The 27193-nt window shown below is 38.1% G+C and overlaps 1 protein-coding gene across 5 annotated transcripts in view; it reads left to right on the forward strand.

Moving 5' to 3' along the window:
- Positions 1-27193, forward strand: part of LOC137132113 (inactive N-acetylated-alpha-linked acidic dipeptidase-like protein 2) — a 457260-nt gene that overhangs the window by 317472 nt on the left and 112595 nt on the right. For all 5 annotated transcript variants that reach the window (XM_067514226.1, XM_067514227.1, XM_067514229.1 and 2 more), the window contains one exon: positions 16014-16160. In XM_067514226.1, the coding sequence (XP_067370327.1) occupies positions 16014-16160 (147 nt within the window). The remainder of the gene's footprint in view (positions 1-16013; positions 16161-27193) is intronic.

Here is a 27193-nt window from a genome sequence, read left to right on the forward strand (position 1 = left end):
GTTCGTCCTTTCAGTTCCTTGCCTATTGTACATGTTGTACACACAAATGTGATGATACACAAAACATATCACACGCACTTAAATAACCAAGTTACAGTCGGCTTTCTCCGGAAAGCTCATTTCCAAAATTGGGGAACTGGATTAGGGAAACCTGTGGGTCCCTGAGAGATTTTTACCAACAACTCTAATTGTCTGCCATGTGTATTCCTAACCAGGTTTCTATCAAGCTTCCCACAACTGTGCCTGTACATTACGGAAGGCTGCAGTCAGGACAAGCAGCAGAGTAAAAGGCTGCGCGAAGAAGAAAATCATTAACGGGCGATGTTTAGTTTTTATATCACTCTGTTCAATGTCCAACGGAAAATTCAACTTGCACAAAGTCGCTTGAAGACGTCTAAAGTGGCTTTCCACCACAGTTTTGTTTTTATTCGTGCTTAGTCTGCTTTCCTCTCTAACTCTGAGTGTCCACTCTGCAGCAACGTGGACACCAAAGAAAAAAATCGAAATTCAAAAAGAATTGTCATTATATAATTAATTTTTAAGTGGGGGAAAAATGAGATTATTTTTCTGCTGCTTGTATATACAGATTTTCAGTGACCTTAGGTGCATGTAAACTCTGTATCCCAGATTACCTGAAACCTGTTTTTCCCAGTAACCTGGTCACTGATGATCTATGCTTGATAGTTTATACATCAACTGCCTGCCACAATCTTCACATCTCTGTAGCTGCAGAAAATGTATAATAATTCATTCAACGAGTTTACACAGTCATTTGTAATATACACATTATTATAAAGCATGAGTAGGCGTAGGTGCAGGTGGGGTTGCACCACTGGAGTTAGATCACAATGAAATCTCCTCTAGCCCTGCATTTGACACTTCCTTGTAGGAAAGTCTCTTAAGCACACTTCTCAAATGGTCCCATGTTGTCACTTTGATATTGTGTAAAGACCCTTTATGGAACCTCTAGACTGTTTTGGTATATTAACAAATCAAACCAGTCAAATGCATCCTTACAGCACCACAGAGTGTAACTAAACTAATCAAAGGATTTTTCAAGAATCTCTTCTCCCTGTTTACTTTTTATTTACCCTCTTGTCTTGCCTCCTACCTAATTGTCCATTCGGTGGCAACTGCATCTCTAGCACGCTCTATCACTCTATTCATCATCCCAAGATCTCTATGCTGCCCCAGGTACACTCCCCTCCTCCAAATATTTAGAGACAGGTCTAAGCATGCCATTAATCATGTTTCCGCCACAGCTGTAATACTTCCTACTTATCTTATTTTGCTGGGACCTGTCTTCCAAATCGAGCTGCTGCTGCATTGATACTTTTGGAATGGGTGCTTGGGAACCAATTATAAGACAACTGCATACTGCTTTTATGGAGGGGGGTGGAAAATAAGGGTTTAGATGGACAGATGAGAAAAGACACAAGGGAGGCTTTGGTAGTTGGAAGAATACAAAGCATATGAGGAGGAGTTTTTGCTTTAATAGGGTATTGTTTGTGAGAAGTATGTGTCTCTAGTCTCCATGCAGAGTGTAGAGTGTGGGTGGTCTTAGCAGAAACCCCCATTTGAAAACAAATGGTCACCAGCAAATAGTGCATTGTTAAAATGAAAAAAAGGCCACAGCGGTAAATCCTTCATCTGCCCTCTCTCCAGGAATTCAGGAACTGGTCATGGACTTATGTAGTTGTGTGTCTGTACCTACAAGTATTTGTCTATGTGTGTATGTGTTTGTGAGAGAGAAATAGATAGACAGATAGTATGTTTGCGAATATGCAGTACTTGTACCACCCACTTTGGATTTCTTAAGCCATTTAATGTGCGTTATCTGTTATCAGCAGCACAGATAAGGGTGAGTAGGTGCTTGCTCCATTTCCAGTAGGCTCCATAGGTCATTATCATAGAATATTATGTGAAAGCTAATGCCACTTGTCTTGAAGTCCTGTGTTTTGTCGAGCAAAGTCTTGGTCTGGCTCCTGTATGTGGGCTTGGAAGGGCACAGGTGATAATGGTAGGTTTTCATCAAAGCCATGAGTCTGTGCAGTCTAAGTGGCATTAGATCCCTATACTCCCAGCTCTTACTCCAATTCATGCTGGCTGCTCTGTTCTGCTCTGTTAAATATGGTGGTTGCAGTATGAGGATATGCACCTGCTTTGCCATCTCTGGACCAGGACAGAAAAGACAGACATAGAAACTAGGGCTAAAAAACTAAGAAACTAAGCTAAACAGAATGGGGTTGAACATGAGAACAAGACCAGGAGCAAGGAAAAAACAAAGTAAACCGCATTTCAAGACCAGCTTATATCTAACAGCGTGAATCATCTGAAACGAGATGAAGAGCTGACGGCTGGTAGGACAGGGATGTAGGTCTTGGTAGCGGGACTGTTAACAAGGATCAGACAAGTGTGACTGAGAGTGAGGGTGTGTGTGGCAGACTGAGGGGTGGGGGAACCTGTGTTAAATAGTGATCTGATGACAGAGAGGGCAAAATAAAAACAAAAAGTAAGTCCAAGATGTGGATCATCAGCGGGGAGACAAATCTCAGATGAGGTGAGAAAACGCTTACTGTATCGTTATACAGCAAAAAGCCTCTAAAAGTAGTCCATTAAAACACCCGTTGAACAAGCAGAAACATGAAACGGTAATGTCGGCTCTGCCCACACAAATTGTGTATATTTATTAACCATAGTGAGTCTGTTTAGTCACTAAAAGAATAGCTGTGTATATATGCTGACTGTTTATAACTTAACAACTGAGCAAATTCTGGTAGAGTCTGTAGCCTCCATATTAAATCTGGAGAAGAACAGTGAGGAATAGTGACTGATTTATATAATGTTTCAAACTTTGTGTAATATTGACCAGCGATTAATATCGGGACAAATATTTTATTTCATGCAGAGGAAAGGATGTGACTTTGCTGTTGTAAAAATGAACAAACGGATTTTCACTCAGTTGTCATTTCCCTACCTTAAACAAGTCGGTATCATGTTGATAGTAAAAGGTTTTAATACTTCAAAGTCTGAGTAGATAAAACATGATTCTTTTGCAATTAATCGTTATTTAAAAAATGTAATTGATGGACATTATCTTTAACGTTATGCTGCAGTATATGTTTGCCCCTTGGTGCTTTTGCAGGAATCTATCTGCTCTCTGATGTTCTCTGCCTTTCATTCTCACTCACACCAACCTGTCTCTACCATATTGACAAGAATAGAGTCCGGCAGGCTCATAGTATTTTGATGCAGAATCCTTACAGGAATAAACAGGCATGCGTGTAATCCTTTCAAGTGAGTTGAGGCTGAAGCTGACTGGAGAAGCAATCCAGACAATACTTTTTTTGTTTTTTGTTTTTAAAGTCTGGGTCACGCTGAATAAGGGCATGTTTGGGTCATCTAACAGTGCAAAGTTCTCTTGACACTGTCAGCAATATTAAGTAAATCAATTTACAGTACGTTCTCCACTGCCAATTTTCACCTGCCATGGATGCATGTAAGAATAACAATAAAACATTAACAAACTGAGAAAATAAAACAAGCAAACAAACTGACCTCTGACCTGCCTCCAAGAGGAATGTGGAGGGATCCATTCCCTCTCAGGACAATGTGTCTTGGAAACCTAACACTAACCTTATCAGCATACAAGAAGACTGTTCTTTCGACGTATATGTGCATTGGGTTCCATGACTTGAATATTAACTGTCAATTATCAACACACTTACACAAAAAGACCACTCAGTGATTCCCTATCTTATTTAACTCTGGTTAAACTCAAGAAGACTCCTGGATGGTACAGGGTTTAAACTCCCCCCTACCTTGATGCAAACGAGACAGTCATAAAAACAACAGTTCAGGCTGGCTCCTCAATCTCTGTTTTTTTTCCCCCCGCCTAGTTATTATTTTTGTAACTTAGCACATTTTATGAAAATGTTCCATTTGTTTCCATTTTTTTTGTTTGGTTTTAAAATTTTGTTCATTGTTTTGCAATTGCAGGTTTAAAATTTTCTTTAAGCAACAGGCTAAACACTATCTTTGATTACTGAGTTTCTATTGGTTTGCAAAATCTGTCATTTCAAAGCAGCTGAACAGAGCCAAAGGGGGCAATTATAAAATGTGGTCCCACTCTCATCTGGACATCAGGTTATAGCATTCCAGAATCCTGCCAGAGCCTGCCTACACATCCTTACTGCACTGATCATCACCATGACCGGGAGCAGAACAGGACTGCTGCATGCTGTGGTTGCCTGGGCAACAAAAGATGCTTTCAGTGGGAAGACCCCTGACTGTGTTTGGGCACACTTGGCTTGACCTTCAGGCTCAGAGACCCCAGCATCTATTAAATAGGCAAACTAAACACATTGAGAATCTATGAAAGGCTGATGTTCTAAGATAACCCACAGGTTCACATTCTAAATTGAACATTTTAGACTCAATGTCATTTAAATTTAAACCTCAAGCGTAAAAACGTTTATTTTTTTTAAATTTCCTTTGCTGAACACCACCATCCATTCCCAACTCTTTATTATTTGAGCTGTGTATTATTTCAATTATTAACCACCTGAATGTATCTTAGTATAGTTCTAAATCTCAGGTGACATATGGTTTACTGTCTATGCGATGGAAGACTAGGATCAATTAGTTTCAAAAATCTCTGCATGTGATATTTAATTTGTTTCAGTTAATCAATGACTAACGGGTATTAAAAGAGTGAATATCCCTACAACTATTCTAGTGCCTTACAATGAGGACAAATGTGAAGTTTTGTTACATGTCCATAGGGACCAAAAAGCACTGCTTTTAGGTAATTTATTCATCTTACAAAATAATACGGTGTCTATGCTATCTGACCTGTTATTATGATTTATTTTATTATGAGAAAAAAGAAAGAAAGCTTGTTCATGTCCATACCAGTCCCAAACCTCTCCCAGCTGAAACTGTTGGATCTTACATAAAGTACAATACCATGCATAATTTCCAGACACCATTCATCCACAGTGTATCTCAAATGCCATACACCTCTGCATGTTTTCAAATATGTTGCATTTCCAGCATAATTTGTATTCACTAAGGCAGATCGTCTACCTCTAGTACAAGCTGGCTGGGAAAATAGCAGCTGATATTTTAATTGAATTATGACACTATGACAGGCTTTCTAACATGAAGAAGAGGATGGCAGTAGACTGGCTTCAGAATTACACCATAAATGGTAAATATGAACATCATCCACATTAAGGAATATGCAAAGAAGTCTAATTTATATGTCTAATTTATATGTTTTCCCACATAAAAAGCAATGGGAAAGAAGCTGAGGATAAATCACCAGAATGAGCCTCTGACTTTATGGCGGCGCAGCCATCCAAGATGGTTCGACAGCACACTTGGCATAATGTTTGAAATAGTACGCTGCTGGCAATATGTTTGAATTACCTCAGTTCTCTTATTGTCTGGAAAGGCATTGTGTTACTGCAGCAAGCTCCATGAATCTGCATAACCACTGCTCAGCCTCAGAAGGTTATTTATGTGACAGTCACTGTGGCCCTTTTATCACAATTTCATATCACATAGACAGAACATACATAGGGAAATATGCCAAAGTGTGGGAGGTGAAGGACATTGTCATTACTTGTGGTTGTGACATGTGTCAGTTGTCGCTGTGTAATGCATCAGTCCACAGCAAACAAAAGGCACAGCCACTTAGGCAAAGCTTTCTTCGCATTCATTTCTACTTAAGAACTTGCACCAAAATAAATTAAAGAATGCTTACGGCCTAATTCATGGATAACCTATGTCCCTGCAGTATACATAATTACTCTTAGCTGTGATTAATCAGTGCCTATTCTGTTAAGTGCACTGTTTCTCGCTGCACCTTTTGCTGCAAGGTTGACTTTGAGCCCACTTGGCAATTTCCAGATGAAAAGTGGAGGGGAAATGCATTCTATATCTTACATACACCACATGCATGTCAACATTTTTCAGAAAGCCATATGTTGTGATACTATCCGCGAGAAGTATCTTGGTTAGTGATATTTGCCATTTATCGTCAAAGCTCAAATTTGTGCAAAAATCCTCTGATGGTGTATAGTGAGGGTCAGGAACATCTTGATCGATGAAAACTGAAACAGAGAGCATGTTTGCTACCCAACATAAATGAATTTCAAGCAAAACAGTTGATCATTGCGGTCTCTGTTTAGTGATGTACTACATGCATTTAAAAATGTATGTATATCCTTTTGTAATTTATGTAACCAGGGCAAATAAAACAACTTGTGAAAACATACTGCAGACATCACTGGTTTGCCCGTAGCTAATACATCAGAAAAAAAAAAAGTTCCATCACACAGCAATGTATGTAAAAAACATTTTTTCTTGTAATCGTACATTATTCTGCACTTAACAGCAAAGATCACTAATTACGTACCTTTTTATTTTCCACTTTAATTATAAAAATATTCTAATATCTTGTTTCAGCAGCTTGCACAGTGTCATTAACGTGGTCCAGGCTCTGCTCATGTCCGACTTAGCTTCTATATCCCCACTTTTTCTTATTAGCCTATAGTCTGCTTACTTTGGTCAGTGGTTGATCAATAAATGCATCGCTGCGCAACGGCACTGTGAATTCAAAACATCTGATTGACATATGGTGATGGAAATGTTTACAGCCACACTCGGAATACATAGTTAACGGTTAATTTACCAAAGTTTGAACATCAACAGTTTTATGAATCCACTATTTATGAATCTTTTTCATAAATAGAGGAATCTTAAAAAATCAGGTGATTTCTTGGTTCTTTTGTATTCAACATATATATATATAAACCTTTCATCTATCAGTGGTAGTGAGTTAGGTGGTTTATGCATTGTCTGCCTTGAAAAAAAATTATTTGATCTCTAATGTTTTTCTATATCATCTACAGAGGTGGAATGTAAGCTATATAAGCAAGTACATAATAACCACTTTATGGTTATACCACCTATAACCTGACGTTAGAAGTAAGCAGCTGGCTACTATACGATGCTGGTGTTTCTATTAATTTATTTGCCCAATTTATATAGACTTAATAACAAAAACTTCTGTCTCTTTAGCCTCCAAAACTGAATCAACCTCTCTGAGTTTGAACACAAACTAATATTATTGCCTTCATGAAGGAGGAGTTACTGCACAACTGTTGCATTAGATAACCCCATAATAACATATACCTCATGATAACGTATTATATAGTTGTATCATGCTTTATGCACATTAACTAAATATAAACAAAAAAATGCTGGTAGTAGTTCGCCTGATGTCAGTAAACCAGTTAGCAAACAAATGACTGTTAGTGCAGGACAATTCCACATTTTCACATTCATATTTCAGATTAAATCATATTTAGCTGTATTTAATCCTGTCCACATTGTGTTGTTCCACTAAAAGTTGGGCAGGATAGGGGACCAGGACCAGGTTTTTTTAACCACTATCAACGTCGGTGTATTATGATTGTAAGTAAAGTTACCATGTGTGTACTGGAAATGTGAACGGTGTTCAAAGGGTCAAAGGTCTCTCCATGTTTTGACATGGTTTTCCCTTGGGACTCCTCAGCAAGTGGGACCTGCCATTTGGCTCTGATGAGGTATTGAAGCCTTAAAGAGATTTCCCCTATTTCACAGGGAGCTACTGTATTTCTAAACTAAAATTATCGCTCTTTGTCACAGGTATTACAGTACCGAGCACTGAAGTTGTCTTCTTGAAAAGTACGTTTGACTTTACCTGACTTGTCTGCTCCGTCTCTGACTGCAGCCAGGGACATTCGGCTGAGCAAAAGTGAGAGAAGAAGCTGCTCCAGAAACTGTAGTTTTACATTAGCTCATCTCAGTCGCAAATATTAATATTTGCATAATCTAGGTAAATATTTAACTTTAATATTTGGTATTTTTATTGTCGGGACAACAGGACAGCATTCTTTTGGAGCCTTGTGCTGAACACAACACACCCCTAGCAGTTTGTTTGCAGTGTGAACATAAAATTGCTCACTAATGTCTATGGATATATTACAAACTACAGCCTGATCTGTTTTTACTGTTCACAAACAGTATAACTGTAAATTACATTGTGCTCCACTCTTTTCTGTAATTGCAAAATATACAGTAATTAGTGTGAAATAGTGGCACTGGCTGGGAATGAACCTACAGCAGCCTTCGAATTCTATTTCTTGCAATAGAGGACATCCATCCATCCATTCATTATCCGTAACCACTTATCCTGATTTGCCATTGCAGGATTGCGGTGGGGTTGGAGCCTATCCCATTTGTCAAAGGGCAAGAGGTGGAGTCCACCCTGGACAGGTCACCATTCTACCTAAGGGCTAAAATAGAAAGACAACCATTGTACTCAACTACAGGCAATTTAGATTCACTAATTAACCCAAACATGCATCTCTTTGGATGTGGGAGGAAACCAGAGTTGTTATTGAGGACAGTGTTGATAAAATGATACAATTCTGCCTATATTTGCTAGAGGGACTTAGCTGCAAATAAAGACATTTAACCCCTGACAGAAGCTGTACTTTTTCTGGAAGATTGTTATTTTACAATTTCGAATGTTTCTTGAGCATATTGTGTTGACCACAGGCTCTCTAACTCTTATCACTCATCAAGTATGGATTTAGAGAGACAGCTGCATGATTTGACCAAGAATTGTCTGTATACTAAACAAATAATCACTTATTAAATTATATCATGCACTGAAAAATACAGACTTTGTTGAAACCAATCAGTATTTTTCTGGATGACTCATTTCCTTCAGTGCATTTCCAAAGTATTTGGACAGTGACACTTAATAGTTTAACATTATCTTATTTTCCATCACCTACATATCTTATCAGAAGCACACTGTAGCCCTGCCCCTGGTATATTCCTACTTTGATGTGCGAAAACGGTAATGAATTTGTGTTTGCTTTTTTCAGATAATATGATCTGACAGCATATCTACATTTGTTTGTTCAGCAAGGACAGACACTTGGACACTCCTGCAATATGTTGGCCTGTGTGCAGCCGCATTCTGTAAATTTGCAATGGTCTGCAAACCCCGATCCAATGTGCCGATCGTTTTTGTTGCTCTTACAAACTGGTAAAATAAAACTGGACCCCACGATGAGTGAAATCCGTTTTTCTCAGTAGATTCCAGACATAATGCTGGTAAAAGTCTTGCTTGGGATGGATGTGTGTTTATAGACACCGAATGGCAATAAACATGCAGCTTTAGTAATACAATAAATTCAATAATAAGTAAATGTCTATAAAATCATAGGAGAAGTTGTATAAAATTATAACAACACTTGAGTATATAATTCATAAATAACTTTTTTATCCAACAAATCCTCCTGGTCATTTACTTTTTCACCCTTAAAACTCAAAAGAATGGGAATTCACATCAATCTTATCCCCTGATACATTGCATATTAAAAAATATTGCAGTTCAGAAAAGAGAACGTTTTATGTTTTTTTTTTTTTTTTTTTTCCAGAGAGAAGTTTATGTAATCACTCCTGCCTAAGTTCACCTAAGAAAAAGCCCAAAGCATAATCATAACCAAGCTTTTGACAACATTCTGTCTACGAACAAACAGTTATTATACACTGATTAGCCACAACAAAAAAAATCCACCTTATGTTGGTGAAATTGCTCTTGAAATTGCCCCTTTTTGGCTCCAGGCGCCAAAATGAAGATGAATGAAGCTGTTACAATGACACCTAGGTGTAACACAATGTTTTCGGCTTTTACAACGGTGCATTACAACTGCCAGTATGTTTACATGGACATAAGTAACCAGATTACAGTCGACTTTTTTGAGAAAGCTGATTTCTTAACTGTCATATGAATGGGTACGCTGGTTTCCGGATCAGGAGCAGGGATTAGGGAAACTTGATTTCTCCTGGAAAATGCTGATTTTCTACCATGCATATCTGAAACTAGGTTTCTAAATCAGCTTTCTTTAACACCACATGTACATAACAAAGGCTGCAGACAGGAACACGCAGCTTAGTGAGACGTAAAATGAAAGGAGAGATCTTTAACAGAGCGATGTTGTAGAAGTTTAAATAAGTCACTTCCCCTTGGAGGTTTTTAAAATTCCTCCTTGCATTGTCACACTACAGTAACACAAACACAGGAGAAGAAACAACGTTTGAAAGCAGCGTTTTCTGTCACTATACAGTTCAAACCTGTGTAACACGCTTTTCAAAATAAGTCCAATGTAGAGGAGAAATCACATTACTTTTGTGGTGCATGTATACACAGTTTTCTAGCAACCAGATTACTTAAATGCATGTGAATGTTTGTCCCTGATTATAGAAAGCTGAAGTCTCCACAGACTGACCACACTCAGCACTTTAGTTAAGGTTAAAAGCCATGGTTTGCCCTAAAAAAATGACAATAGCAGTAGTTCCCAATAAATGGTAAATGATCTGCACTTATATAGCACTTTACACTGCTTCTTATTCACCCATTCACACTCACACACCATACCAGTGGGGGAGCTGCTATGCAGCTGGGTTCAGTGTCTTGCTCAAGGACACTTGTGACTGGAGGAGCCGGGGATTGAACCAACAACTGTGAGATGGTGGACAACCACTCTACCTTCCTGCGCCACAGTTGCCCAAATAGACTTTAGGAGTAGATACTAGGAATTATTAGAAAGAGTTAATTTTCTAATGAACAATTGCATACTCATAAGGTTTTCGGCATATCCCGTGAGTTCAGGGTTGCTACTGCGGATCATTATAATATCTTTGCCATTTTATAAAGAAATCTACCCAATCTAACGTAAATCTAACGTTGTTGCTTGTTTTATCCCACTGAAACACTTTATTAACACTTGACCTTGAACTTTAATGTTTCCTTTCACACTTCAGTTGAAGTAATTTGACTATTTGCATCAGCTACCCCTTCTGTATCTGGACATTTCTCTCTTCCCTTTCTCTCTCTTTGACTCTTTAATATTGGCATCATTCATTTCTGGATGGCTACGGACACGCTTTTTAGTTGAACAGCTGCAAACAGGTTTTCCAAAGACTACAATGTAGAATTATTAATATTATTTATATTATTATCCCATAGATGATACAAAGTTGTTTTTGTCATTCGGCACTATGCTGCTCATTGCGTTCTGATTACAGTGCGCCACCACTCTCGACTTGATTTGTCATGATACTGATGCATGTTGTGTGTCTGAAATGTGGGGGGCCATTTTTTTTCCTGGAATAAATGGGTGGAAGTCTTTATTTTTTATTTTGCTCTTGACTTTTGGAGGAAGACGACCCTTTGTTTTATTATTTTTGCCTCAGCATGTAGAAATGCATGGTTTTTTTTAATATACTGTACTGCACTTTTATTGTAAATTTAAAAAAAAAAAAATCAATGCTAACCTTCACATCAAAACTTGTATTTCAAGCGAGAATAGGCTCGATATACTCACTTGAGGGGATTATCTAGTTTCAAGCTTTTATACCCAGGTCCAGTCAGTGTAGCACATATGATATTGTAGATTGAGTGGTACTGAGTGGTAAGATGAGATCTCAAATCATTTCACTCCCTCCTTATCATAGCAGACAAAGAAATTAAATATTGATTCCTGGTGTGGCACCACAGGCTGAAATTAACCATTCTCTCTGCTCTCTTTCAATCCTTTCCTCCCCATTCACTTTATTCTGTGTTCCCCTCCCTCCTTATTTAACACTTCTTCTTTTTATTATTCCCTCTCTAAAGGACTGTGCTTTTATTTGACTGTCCCTGACTTTAAACCTTCTCTGCAGCTGTTGGGATGATAGTTTATCTCTCTATATAATCCTACTTTGTGACTTTAGTCGAGAGATTTTTTCCCCCCATTTTTCTTGCTGGAATTCAAAGTCGGCAAGCCTTTAACGCGTTGATTAAATGCCAAAACCTCATGTTGGCTGAACATTTCTCACAAGCAACCGTGTATTTTCTAAAAGCCCAGTTGAATGAAAACAAGGGTGAGAGGTTAAGCTATGTTTTCACCCAAAACAGCAATCTATTTTTTTCTTTTTTGGCATAGAGAGAATAAGATAGTAACCAAACTCATCAGAAATTCTTTTAAGCATGTAGGATCCCTGGTTGCAAACTTAAACGGGGTTACGGCGGCATATGACTCAAGCATCAAGTTGATTTTTCACTCCAGAATATCAACAAACAATTTCACTGATTTTATGAGCCATCAGTATTCTATAGTAAAGGTTTAACAATGTTAGTTTTTATGTTCATCCATTTCCCTTCACCCTTCAAAGTTGCCAGTTGTCTTTCTTCCCAGCCATAACCCTAGCCTCTTCCCTGTGGAGCAGGAGTCCCGCCCACACAACATCACGATGGCTTACACACTCCAAGCAAGTATTTGGACAGTTGCACATTTTTTGCTTGGAAGGCAAATTTCTTTTCTTGTTTTTCTCTAAGCATAACTCTGATGTCATATTCGGAAGTAACTAATTACATGTAACTGGTTAAATCTTTTATTTACCATGAAGGAGTCCTTGCTTTTTGCATATTATCTGACAATGTGGGACAGCAAAGCCAATGGGACATAATTTATTGCAGACAGGGATGGTAGAGTAAAGATGGTAAAAATGGTAAATTTCGTTCACCAGTTATGTAAATGTCAAAATATCTACAGGTGGTTTGGCAGTAACCCCATTTAAACTGATATTTGTGAAGGTTCTCAGCTTTATTACCCCATTTGAAGTATTAATTAGAAAAGTAAGATGCAGTAGATGACTACAATGCGCTACCAAGTACAAGACATGTCTGAGTAACACTGATTTTTTTAGTCAGCTACGACATTGAATGCCGGATGCAAACCGGAAACAAACTAGTAGCCCTCATTTTAAAGTTGTGTGTGTTGTCACACAACCACCACAACCATGAATCTACACTGTCTATTTCTCATAAAATCACCAACCACTCCTGCTGTTATCATTTTCAATACAGTTACTACATATATCTAGTACCAATCAACAGATAGGTGGTAAGTAACCATATGGGCAAGATAATAACTTGCCCAATATTAAATAACCAAGAGTCAAATTAGTTTTAGAAGTTAAACTTAGCATGTTTGTAAAATAAGGGGTTAAGATAATAGAGACTTTTTACGCATGTTTCAATTGTATTTTTCTTAAAGCTAGATGGTTACATCTGTCAACTTTGGCATTGGAAGGACACATGAACAATCAGGGAGAAAAGGGCCAGGATAATTCAAATCCTTTTTTTACATCCACTGACAGACAGCATTTATTGCCACTGCAGGAGCTAATGTGCCCTTTATATGTAGCGAGGCTCATGGTTAAAAACAGGCCTGGATTGGCCACTGGGAACATCAGGAGAATTCCCAGTGGCTTGGCCAGTTGATTGGCCTGAATTTTCACGCCAGAGTTGAAAAATGCAAAATTAATTAAAGCACAACAGCAGAACTATAGATCTTGAGCCCCGTTTCCTGTCGTCACAGGCAATTAGTGTCACTCATGCATCAACGCAAGTTGCAAGAAAATGTTATAAATAGTGCAAAGCAAAGAGAGAGTAGTGTGGTATTACAGACCTAAATCTAACACTTCCAGTTCGATTGGCCATAACCATGATCCTTGTCTGTCCCTTAAACAAATGCAAGTTTCTCTTTATGTCGGTCTCAAACAAGTGTCTGTTCTACTTCAGCTGTTCACCGTCATTAAAAAATATAAGGTACTATAACTCACATCATTCAAATTTCTGCTACAAAGAGGATGGTATACACCAATCACAAATGTGGGCATATGAAATGGCCTCATCTATAGTTATTAGCCCCTGAGTATTTCTCCTGAGCAGTGACCCTGGGATAAAACCACTGTATATTGTTTTAACTTGTTCACTAATGGACACGTGGAGCAGGAACAGTGATTGTCCAATGGCACACTTGCTTGCAATTGGAATGCTGAGCAGTGGCAGTGCTTTTTCTAATCACAGGCAGTCATGCAAATCCAGTTCAGATGAAGTTCATCCAATATCTTGTTTCGGCAGCAGTGTTTCAGTAGAAAAGTTAAACCAGCAAATACAGAGGTGAGGACATGCAGTTGTAGATTGGATTCAGTCTGATGATGCAGAGTGACTAAGCCTGAACAGACGATGGGCGCTGGAAACAATAAAGGCAATAGCTGTGGAAATCCAATGCAACAGCTCTACAAACTGGTGCTTTAAAACTGCTCATATTAATATGCAGTAAACCCCTCTTCCACACAATCCCTTACTAAATGCTGAATATAAGCTCAGAATGGTAGTTATTGCTGGGCAGCTGAATTAGTTTTTGCTTTGACTGTGTCTTGTCCTTGTATGTAGGCTACAATAAAAGCAGAAGGAGTTTGTCTGGTTCATTTAAATGAGCAGCACAATTTAACCTTACTAGTTCCATATTGTATAATGGCTCAACAGTGCAAAATACTTATTTCCGATCAAATCGTCTTTTGTTTTTATGCCTGTTTTACTGCTTAGTTTTCTTCAGACAGTCAACAAGATTATTGTATGATACCTCACTCAATGTGTTTGCATCCAGTGGGTTTACTTGAAATTAGCAGATTATGCCTACTGTGGAATTATGGTAAAACATATTTTGACAGTTTTTTTCTTAAATTACCCACTTTGGATGGAAGTCATTATATCAGCACAATGCTTATTGTGCCAGTAGGTACCTGCTCCACCTCCTAGTAGCTTCAGTGGGTCATTGTCATTGCGATATCAAATGGAAAAGTGTGATTGTATAGTAGATTTCTGGTACAAAAATGTTATGCTTGAGAAAAACTGTGAGTTGGATTAAAACACACAAATAACATTGACTAATGGTTTGAAACAGGAAACAAACAGTGTTGTTTCATAATCATGTGCCTTGTAACTCACCAACCGCAACTTCATCCTTTTAAGGAGTTTGTTTCTCTTACACCACTAACTGCCACTCGTCTTGTCACATATTTACTACAGCCCCTAGTCATCAATTAACACACTGCTTGCTGATAATACTAACATAGGTTTGTAGTCTACTGGTGCATAATTATGGTCATTAACCTTTTTATGATTTGAAATGCCTAATAGTACAGCTGGGTTCAATAAAGTCTTATAGTGTATTATGCACAACTGTGATGGACTCAGGCTGAAAACAAGTTCATGTTGAAAACAAGTTTTTGTAGAAAAAATTAACAAGACACATTTCCATCATGTATGACTTTACAAAGAAGGGAAATAATTATGAGGACGAATTAGTTAATTTTTAAATAATTAAAACACAATCACAATAAGATTGGTTATGTATAGGAAAAAAAGGTGGTGGTTTGGTTTAAGATAAAGAAAGAAAAAAATATTATTATAAAATGGGAAACGGGTCTTTTTTTAATTTTGTAAGTTCAAGAGTCTTGTGTTTAGTCTCTGGTCTATCTACCTTGTCTTTCACCATCTACTGACCATTGCTCGCCATCACTTTCAAATTACGTCACTGACACTTGTGCTGCTGTCATATTTACTACAGTTACTAGATGTCGTTGAATTTCTAAATGTATGCATGATAAAACAAGCCTTCTGTGAAGTAGTACTGTAGGTACGGACATGATAATGATTAAACATGATAACTGATCACTGAACTCCATGATAACACGTTCATTTACACCAATCATTTAACTCATTATTGAGGCAGCAATTAAGCATTTTTATCCCAGTCTCTCCTCATTTTTTTTCCACCTCTGAATTTCTGATATTTCACTTTGGTTTCTCAGTGGTTGAGCACTGGGTTGGGATGCAAAAGGCCTCGGGTTTGAATCCCACCCCAACAGGTGTAACCCCACCCAGCCACTAAGGGCCATTTTGAGCCCGGATTAAATGGGAGGCCTGCGGCAAGAAGGGCATCCGGCATAAAAACTAATGTCAAATCAAGTCAAATTACATTTCACTGTGTTGACCCCTGAGGGGACAAGCCGAAAGCCGTTAATCATTGTGGGGTTTTTTTCTTCATCAGAGACAGTTGCTGAGTTGCATTCGTGGCGGGAACTGCCCTGGACCCAATGTGAGCTCACTGCAGCTGCCTGGAGATGTGAGTTTCTTCGCCAACCAACTGGCTGTTCCCACCATAGAGTTTGCCTTTGAGCAGACGAAAGCAGAGGAGGTATGTGTGTTCTACATCATCAGACTCTTTTTACTTTCACCAACCTCATTTTTCCAAGTAATGACTCCCTGTTGCCTGACAACCCTTTTATTGCTTTGAATTTTATGCTAAGGTGTGTAATCACTGCAGAGAGAGGGAGCGGCTTTAATATAAGACACAGCCACATCTTGTTTGTCAGTTTGTGACAGAAAGCTGGGAACAGATTTATATGGATAAACTGCTGAGTTTGTAATAGCGCACTACTTGTTTATTCTCAACTGTTACATAATTCAAAGTGAAATCTTTCTTGATACAAATTCACATTCATGTCAGTAGTCTGTGTATATTATATGTTGTAAAAAAGTGTCACCTATAAAGAAAAAGACATCTACACAATGTCACTGCAGTGAATTTCCCACTTCTGACATGCTGGGGAATGGATGTGATGGTGATGGATGCATTATAGATTATGTCTGAATATCAGCAAAAGATACACATCATTCAAATTATGCATGCCCTCTTTTACTTCTAATAAAAAACTCAGTATTGATGTTTGTTGTACTGCCTTAAGGTGGAAACAGAGATTTAGCCCCAGCTAAGCCAGCCCACTTACATTTGGAACTTCTGGGTACTATGGCAACTTTACACCTAATAAGTCTGAGAGCTCTTGATGATGTTTATCCGCCCTTGAGGCATCTTCACGACCTGAAAATAACAGGTACTGGTTGTGAAATCCACGGTGCTGACTTTATTTAGGAAGGGAGACAAAATGTAAAGTGAATTAAAAATACCAAAATTAATGTATATATTCCTGAGTCTTTTAGGGAAAGTTCTGTTTGCATCTGTTAGCAGTAGTTTAACGACATTTAGACTGAATAGCAGTGGTAGAAATCAGTGGGTGATCCCATTTCCAGCAGGATTTTATTTCTTTACTGAAAATGTCGGTGAGCTGAGAGGGTGGAGATAAAGTAGCATCGGTTCTGTGTCTGTATAATTGGTAATATAATAATTTTATCATTATTTTGTACATCTATATAATTAAAATGTTTCAGGCATTGCCTTAAATTGTAACACTAAAAGATTTGAGTACATACACATCTAAGCTTAGTTCTGGGACTTAGTTCTGTCCCAGGTTAGGACTTGAGTAATTCATGGAACTTCATGTACTGGCTTACAGCAATGAAAAGCTGCAATGTCAAAACTGAGGTGGCAGACCCACAACATTTCAATGTATTTCAGTGAATTTAATACATTGTCTTGGTTATACATTGTACCCAAAATTGATTCTGCCGGAATATATTTTAATATTATTTATCAATAAGCCAGAATGTATCAGCCAGTATCATGGCCCAGCCAATATATGTCCAGCCTCACGTATTATGCAAAACTGCAAATGCAGCGATATCATTACAGTGTTCTGTGGGTTTAGTTTTGGTCTTTTTAGTTTTATCACATTTATTTGTCAGAGATCATGCACAATTCATTAATCACATAAAGAGAAGGTGCTATTTGACGGATTTGGCTACTTTCCATGTACCGAGTAGATACAAACCTGCTGGGTGCCTCAAATTAAAAAGTGGAATTAACCTGCTCTGTCACTGGTCGGTTCATATTGATTTATTGTTGCCTTAATTGTTTTTCTGAGAGGACCCCACTTTTCTGCCATAAGGCCTCGAAAGTACTCACACGGTTAAACACATTCACACTTAGAAGCTGCCCAGTACAACCACAGTCTGACCTGCAGACAATAATGGCTTTGGTCAAGTACTCCACAGGGGTGTTGATGAAGAAGGGGTAAGCACTTTTTTTTTCATTGCAACTTTGTCACCAACATGAAAATTCCCACCATCCCAGCTACAGCAATGCTTCTGTTTAAAAAGCATTGGGAATGATACAGACACTCACAAAACATACTCATGTAGTCTAGTCCATTCTTCTCTGGAGACACTTCTAATGAAACAATCCTCTCCTTGAGGAGCTTAAGGAAGCCTCGGATGGCACGACCAAAGGCAAGCTCTGCCGGACTGAAGCCTAAGGATTCTTGAACAGTTTCACAAGCAGAGAGCAGAAAGAAGGATATATTTTCATTTCAACTCTTGTCTGTCTCAAAACAATATCTAAACAACATGGATTCCTGAGTTTTATTCTATCTTTCTAACGCAAGCGCTCCAGGACTTGCGTGAAAAGCCTGGAATGGAAATCTATCTCTTGGTCTGTTTGCATAACAGCACATACAGTGATTTTTTTTTAATTTATTTTTTGCGAAGGCAGCTTCAGTAAACATGAGGCAACACAAATGCTCTATATTAAATAGTTATTCCAGATTTCCCATTCAATGTTACAAAGTTGACAACATCCAGAAGAAAACCTCTAGCGTACAGCATGTACATCATATGGAGGCGGTGTATCTGAGAACGCTCCTGAGGTTTCCTGAACTTTATCCCACAAGCCCAAACTTGCTCACACACAGATTATGTTATTTGAAAGACATTTAGGTCAACATCAGGCAAATGTCACAACCTGGCTTAGAGGATGGAGAAATAAAAGACATTATATTTTAACTTAAATATTTATTTAACTTAACACAAATTAAATTAAGAAACTCTCTCATATATTAGTCTGTAACATCAGTGGTGTAGTTTGCTGCCATCAAATTCAAAACAAGCTAATATTTTCCATGAAATGGTAAATTTATCAGTTTCAATATCTAATATGTTGTTTATGTTCTATTGTGAATAAAATGATGATGAGCTTTACAAATCATTGCATCCTCTTTTTATTTACATTTACATCGCCGCACCTACTTTGGAATTGGGGTTTTAATTTCATCAACTGCATTATATAATATCACTGTAACATTCAAAAAATCAAAAAAGACCAAAAAATGTTTTCACATCTTCCCAACTCTTTTTAATTTGGGTTGTACATGGTATAAAGCTTTCACAGCTAGAGCTGTAACAAATAAGCATTACTGCTAGAATTGTCCAGTAATTCCTAGACCCAAGTTATTGTGCTCCCTTTTAGAAAAGGATCTATCCTGGCAATAAAAGCCTAACACATGTCACTGAGTTTTGTGCACTCAGGACGCATTTTCTACTAACGAGATGTTTCGCTACTAATTCAATCGTCTGGTCGAACACAAAAACACAAAAAAAGCAAAGAAATGCATATCTTAGATTATGCACTCATCAGTGAGGAGAAAGGTCACATCACCCAGTAGGCACAGAGCAAGTAGGCATTAAGAGCAGTGAGTAGTATATGACCCGGATCGCTGACCTGCATGGATTATCATATTAATAGGACGTGCTGACTCTTAAGCTACAGTGACCCCTCTTACTGACAGTTGAATTCTATTAAAGATGGTGTGCAGACAGCTGTGTAACAGAAATGTTTGGCGATGTATTGTCAATGGCTGTCTGTATGTAACAACCACCACGTATCACTCATTCACTCATTTAAGCAACAGGAGAGTTTTGTACAAACTAAGGGCAGTGTGTGGGCTGAAAAGTACATTTTGAAATGAAAATGTCTGAGCAAATGGAAATATAATGATTTATGAAACTGATTTTGTCAGTTTGTATTGTTCTGGACAAATTGAGCTCAAAATCCCAACCGTACCGTAAATTTGTAAAATGTTTAGCCCAAATTATAGTTGTATCCATCATATTTTAGGCACTATAGCTGTCATGTACTGTATCAGTCATAAATATTGCAATCTTACACATGAGTAGAAGTTTTACTTGTGTTTTTGCATTAAAGAGTTGGTACTTTGACAAGCCCCATTTCCAGAAGAGTTGGGACATCAGGCAAAATGTAACAAAATGAGGATGCAATGACTTCTAAATATTTGGAATTATTTTTAACAGCATAGCAATAGTATTCAAATTTTACTCATTTTGAATTTGATGAAACAACCATCCAAAGCACTGGAATCATTGTGTAGTGCTGAAAAACTAACACCAGGTGGAATATCTCCCTACTAATAAGGTTAATTGGCAGTAGGTCAGTATCATAATTAGATATAAAAATTGTGGCTCAGTCTTTGAGAAGTAGGATGTGGTGAGGGTCATCACTCTGTGAAAAAAATATATTTAACTTTTTGAGAATAACTTTTTTATCAAAAAAACAACCCCAATTCCAAAGAACTGGGATGATGTTTAAAATGTAAATAAAAACAGAATGCAATTTATTGCAAATCTCATCAAACCATATTTTATTCACAATAGAACATAAACAACAAATCAGATGTTGAAACTGAGACATTTTACCATTTTCTTGAAAATATTAGCTCAGTTTGAATTTGATGGCAGCAACATATCTCAGAATAGTTAGAACAGCATCCCCTCTTCTTGTCAACAGATCCTTTGTTGCCGGCTTTTTTCATTTTATGATGCCCCAAATGCTTTCTATTGGTGAAAGGTCCGAACTGCAGGCAGGCCACTTCAGCACCTGGACTCTTGTGTAGCTGACCTTGAGCACTTCTGTTCTGTCTTATCAGGACAAAACATGCATATGAAACAAAGTTTAACAACATCCCTTTAAAACTTCCTTCATAAACACAAAAAGTACAATTTACCATTACAACTAGAACAAAACATAAGCATTAAAATTTAATCATACTTCACAGGAACATTTTTCTGAAATTGTTCCACAGTTTTTTTGCTGCGGTTTGTCGCAGATGGGTAAACGTCTGCCCATCTTTACATTCTAGAGGCTCAGCCTCTCTGCAATGCTCCTTTTATACCGAGTCAGACATGTTAGTGACCTGTTGCCAATTAACCTAATTAATTATCAAATGCTCCTCCATTTGTTTTGGATTTACAGCAATTACTTTTTCAGCCTTTTATAATTTCATCACCTGCATTTTAAATATAACATTCAAAGAATCTAGAGGACAAGACCAAACAATAATTTAAAATGTTAATGATCGTCAGGTAACACAACATCATCTGTGACTTAATTAATGCTGAATGACACTCACTTTATTTATGGCAACTTTATTAGGTACAACTTTACAATCTAATGCAATCCAATACAGCAGCTCTGCCCTGAATTCTACATTTTCGAGTTTAGAACTTCTCAGTTTGTAAGTAGTGATAATTCTATGAGTAAGAATCGAGGTCCTAATGGGTGGTGCAGTTGTACTGGAGGGCATCATATTTAAAGGAGGTTGTAATGCTTTGGCCACCGTATTTCAAATGAAAAAGGCGGCCAAAACCATTATACTGAGAAGAATGTGACAAAGAAGGCCTCAAACTGTTGTGAGGCTCCTATAAAAATCCTATATCGAGCAGGAATCGAGACATTTTTTTATTTATTAAAGCAATTAGTTTCCAAAGCTCCCAAAAACGTAAGACTAGTTTATAGAGGTGACGCAACACAGTGGTAAACATTCCCCTTACTTAACCTTTTAAAAATATATTTCTGGTATCAAATTTAAAAGTAGTAAACACTTTTCAAACAACTTTTGATGTTTCTTGTACTCTTTACAATCAAAAATAGGTTTCAAATGATGTGCAAATCATTGCATTGTCTTTTTTATTTAAATTTAACAATGTCCCAAATGCTTTCTTTTTTCTTTTTGGAAAATGATTTACTAAATTGCTAAAGTCTTGTACTGTTTTCAACTACTGCATATTTTGGGTTGGCTAGTGTTTTTTTGACAGAATGAGTAAGTTGGTCTAGGAGTAGAATTATGGTGTATGGTGTATTAATTATTTAGGCTGAATGTGATGAGATCTTGATCATGGATGTCCCCTTGACTGCACCAAAGTCTTGAGCAGGATGGAAGCAGCAACAAGAAGTCAGTGTAGTGAAGTGAGCGGCGTGGGAGGACGTAGTAAAATCGACTTTCATCGACATTCTGAACTCGCAACTAAAGTGTGGTACTAAACGCCAAGAGTGCAGCAGGGAGTGGTTGCAGCATTCTGTGTGGGAAATGACTAAATGTGCATCTAGGCTACGGCTCAAAAGAGGAGAAGTGTGGGCTGCTGTGGTGTCCTTTGCTGACACTAGTTGTCCAGTTGAAGGTAATGGAAGCATACTGAAAATTTTTTGGTAACTTATTAAAACAGAAACATATGGCTCTGACCACATAATCACGTTTTCATACGTCTTCTACCTCTGTGTTCGAGCATTGTTCAGTATTCCAAACAGACCATTTTATGTGATTCATCTATCCTCATATGCCCAGTAAACAGAGTTGCGGTGTTTTTAATGTGTTAGGAAACCACCAGATGTTGTGTAGCCGTGACACACTGTTCGTGACAAGCGTTATGTTCGTTGAACAACATCTGTTTTTCTCTCCCTTCATGAAAGTTTTCTCCTCTTTGTAGCCGTAACACTCCCCACACCATCTTGTGATTAGTCATCTTATGCAATAATGTTAAAGTTTGTTTTATATAAAGTTTTCATGGTTGATCCCGAAGGCTTAGGCATCATGAAAATGTTATTTAGTATTGGACAGTAAAAGTAAATGATAAAGACCTGGTGTGTGATCAAAAATCGATAGCAGCACATACACTACATTCAGATGTGTACAGTATATATTTGGATAATAACACATCCATCAACCCTTTCTCCTAAAAAATTTAGTTTCTAAACAACTAGCCTTCAAACGCCATTATGATTTTGCAGGGACTGTAATAATTACGTTCCAAAACAACCTCTTTTTTGATTGAATGATACTTTGATTTAGTTAAATGGTAACTGCCAGGAGGTGGTTGGGGAGGATGGCGTGTGTACGATGGACAGGACCCCCAAGCCCTGAGCCTGGACCGTTGGCCTCGGAGCCCCGCACCTCATTAGCCCCGAGCAAGAAACCCACTGAATTTAAGCATAGAGCAAGATCGTGGATGTGTTTAAAATCGATAATGTTTTATGTAAAATGTGGTTAGATTTGCCTCTATCACACCAGCCCTCGATCTGCTTTAGACCGTAACCAGCTCCTGTACCTGCCTAATCACAACCATATAAACCTTTAACAATGCTGTAGTCAAAACAAAACCGGATAGGTTCCCGAAAGATTGGATTTGAAATAAAACAATGAATAAAACAATTAGAACAACAAACATGGGTAAAATTAGTGGTATTGATGTATGATTTACGTGTGATTCATCCCTAAATCAATTCAGTTAAAATATTAGCGTGTGTGCGTTTTGTGTTCACATTGGACTCAGCAGATGACTTGTCACTAGCTGTGGAAACTTCTCACTGGGCTTCAAGCAGCTTAGATTTTGTGCCTCTCCACTCTTATTCCACACTCAGGGACCTTGAATTTTCAATCAAATGCAACTTTTATCACTGGTCCTGGACTTTGAACCAGTGATCAATGGTCATTTTCCCCCTTATCCAGACAGGTCAGACCCTCTTACTTTGTCTCCAGTTCAGGAGTGACTTAATATTAAGAGTGTTGTGGCCCAATTCAATAAACTATCTGTGCGTGGTGGCTCTTGATGTTCCAGCCTCGTTCCACTCCTTGTGAAACCCTCTCCAGTTCTTGAATTGGGTTTGCTTTACAATGATATTAAGTCTGTGATCATCTCTGTTTCTTGTGCATCTTTTCCTACCACCTTTTTTCCTTCTATTCAGCTTTTCCCAACAGCACTTTGCAGACAGCCAGCTTTTTCAGCATTGGCCTGGACGATCGTCTCCTGGGAAACTGTCAAGTCAGCAGTATTCCCAATATTTGATGTTGCGTGTATAAAATTGGACAGAGAGATACGTGGCTTTTCTACTGTGTGAATAGCAAATTATTTAAACTTGAAATTAAACATTCTAATGTTTTGAGATGCTGGATTTTTGTTCTCTGCAAGTGATAATCATTTCTTCTTCTGATTATTACATCCATCCATTATCCTAATTGCTTATCCTGTTCAGTAATGTGGGGAGCTGGAGCCTATCCAGCTGTCATTAGGTGAGAGGTGGAGCACCTACAGGAAACCCATGTAGGCACGGGGAGATCGGAACAGGAACCTTCTAGCTGTGACGCAGCAGCACTAACCACTCCTATACTGCGCTTCCAAATGCAATAAAACATTAAATCAACTGTAAAATATTTTTCTACTTAATTGTAATCAAATATCCAACTGGAGAGAGCAACAGCTGACCACTGATTAAATACTGTACTTCTGGGCCAGTAAATAAAATATTTTCACAGATTATCAATTTTTTTTGACCAAACCCTGAGATTAAAGCTGACTATAGCACACGGGTATATTTTTTTACTGACATGGATGCTAGAGTAGTCTGATTAGTCAGCATGGAACATTTTATTACATGGTTTTAAAGACTTTTAAAGACTACAATCTGTGTTAACATCGTGAGAAAGAACATGCTGAAAACTACAAGAATTTGTCTCAGGACAAGAAGAATTGTACTTCTGAGCATTTGCTAACAAATTCTTGGTGGACCCTGCAGCAATAATCTACCCCGACAAGAAGGAGTTTTTTGAAAAATTATCTCAGTTGAGATGAACTGTGATAGAACTACTCTGAAAGTTGTGATGTGCGTGACTACCCCCAGCTTCATGTTGAGCATCAATAAGTCAAGGTTACAGAAAAAACTTGTTTCAGATGTGCTGCAAATAGCTAAATCAGACGTTGTACCTGACATTAGGGCACTTGTCCAAGCTCATCAGAGGATTTACTTGACCCACTGAGATGGGTAGTTGTTACATCCATTTAATATACTGACACAGTTACTGTAATCTGTTCAGAAAAGCATTGGTCTTTACTTTGAATCACATCTTGATTGTTTCATATCAAATCCATTGTGGTGGTATTCTGAGCCCAAATTCGGAAATTTAAGTCACCGTCCAACTATATATATGTAGTTGAGTATATTTCCAGCATGAATGAATGCTTTTCTAAATGAATGTTTAAAATCTTATTATTATACAGTTGTAATTCATCATGATGCAACACTATATATACAAAAGGCGACTTGGGTGCAATTTTCTACACCACTGTCCACAGTAAATCTGGAAGTAAAATTCTATCCTGCGGGTGCTGCACGTGGGAGTCATCTCTGACATGTCATCAAGCTCCTGCACTGGCTTTGGGGACCTGAGAAGAAACAAAAAAACAGACAGGTTGGTGAGGTGTGAGAAGAATTTGTGGCATCCCCTCATCTTTGCTGCTCTCTGGTTCAGGGCCTCATTCGGGGTTCATGTGAGGATAACATAGGATTAATAGAGCCAGATGGATCTTCATCTTGACTTTGGCACGTTCTCTCTTTAGACTGGAGGCCATTACTGCAGCTATGTGCAGACCATTTTAGATCTCCAAAAGTTTAAAGAGCAGGACTGTGACATCTTCTGCCCTCTTACTGTTTGTGATGCATTTAAACTTTTTTTTTTTTGACAGCATTGCTGTCTGAAACACAGCAGCACATAAGAGGTGGCTCTGCAAAATGACTGCTATCAGTAGATCTGCACATTGTTGCAGCAACAAACTGTGCTTCAGCGGCTTCAACTTAGTTTCTTTTCCCAATACATCAGCAACAGCTATAATTATCCCATTGTAGATTTTAACCCGTCTGTCAGTAAGCGCTTTATTATTTGACAGGCTGTAATACAAATTGTTGTGTTCAGACAAAAAGAAAGGAATTTCCTCTATTATTTGTCTCTCTCTCTTCTATGTGATCTCTAAAATGAGCTCTCTGTAGCAAGACAACACACTTAATTGGCCTCTTCAGTATGTCCTCATTTTGTCTCACCTGTTCATTATGCATTTCAATTTTCCTTCTGCTAGCTACAGTTTTTGACTGTGGACCTCAGATGTCATGTTGTGACTTGAGGTCGGGTAAAGCTAAATGTCCCAGCACTACAATATTGTTTTCATTGTGGGGCAATATTGTGGCCCACCTGTCAAAGGGCTACTGGAACCGTACATATATACCAACGCACGTACATATGTTTCCAAAGAAAAATAGAGGAAAATAAATAGACTTGATCCAAAATGCAGTCCACCAGAACAGACAAGTAGAGAGAGAGAGAGAGAGAGAAAGAGAGAGAGAGAGAACCAACACTGGCAGAAGAATTATGCACCACCTGTGAATTAGCATTTAAGAATCATATATTTTGTCTTGCAATGATTATGATCAGGAATGAGAACAGAGTATCAGTACAGTGAGAGTTTGCTTGCTAGTATTCAGGAGTGACTTGCATTAGTTTCAGCTTAGATAACTTGGTTTTGAGGTCATATGTCCAAGACAGGTGTGTGCAGACAGAGGGCTGCTGTCCCTCTGAACAATGAACAGTGTTAGTCTACAATATTCTATTTCTAGTTACACTTATGCTAAATTCACAGTGTGCAACTTAAGTTCACAGGGAACTCAAAATCAATCCTCTCTGCACTTCCCAGTCCTCCCTCTCTCTGTTCTTCTATGCTCTTCTATCATCTGCTAAGTTGCACTAAGCTCCACAGAGCCCGTCGGATACAGTATTAAATGTTACTAAATTACAAAAAATGACAATGCTGCAAAAAGAAAAAATCAATTATCAAGCAGAAATAATTCAAATTACACCAAACCTAAAAGTTGTTGTTACTTGTTGTTCCATTGCAAAAATAATTAAGAAGTAATTATTGCATGATTCATTATAGCCTCCCCTAGGCTGTTCTGTAATACCTCATCATTATGTGATTCAACAGTGAGACTGTCCTGTAAAATACGACTTAGGTAATTTGTACAAGCAAGGAAAAATGACCGACACAAACATATTAATGTAGAGCGATGCATAGTGGAGACCAAGAAACGTTTAGCAGATAAGAATGGCGTGAGGGCTGCCATCAATGCTAGATTCATTGACTCTAAGTTGTACATCTGAAAGTAAATGTGAAGGGTTGTCTGTCTGTATATGTCCCTCTTTGATGTCCCCGGAATAGACTGGCGACCTTTCCAGGGTGCACCCTCGCATTTCACCCTATGACAGCTGGGACCCTAAAAAGGATAAGCAGTTACAAAACAATAAGTACAAGATTTTCTCCCAAGATACTGAAATCTGAGTCCCATCGAAAATACTGTTCGTTTGCCATGTTGTGATGCTGTGCCAT

Source organism: Channa argus, chromosome 8, assembly GCF_033026475.1.
Source record: "Channa argus isolate prfri chromosome 8, Channa argus male v1.0, whole genome shotgun sequence".
Lineage (NCBI taxonomy): Eukaryota > Metazoa > Chordata > Actinopteri > Anabantiformes > Channidae > Channa > Channa argus.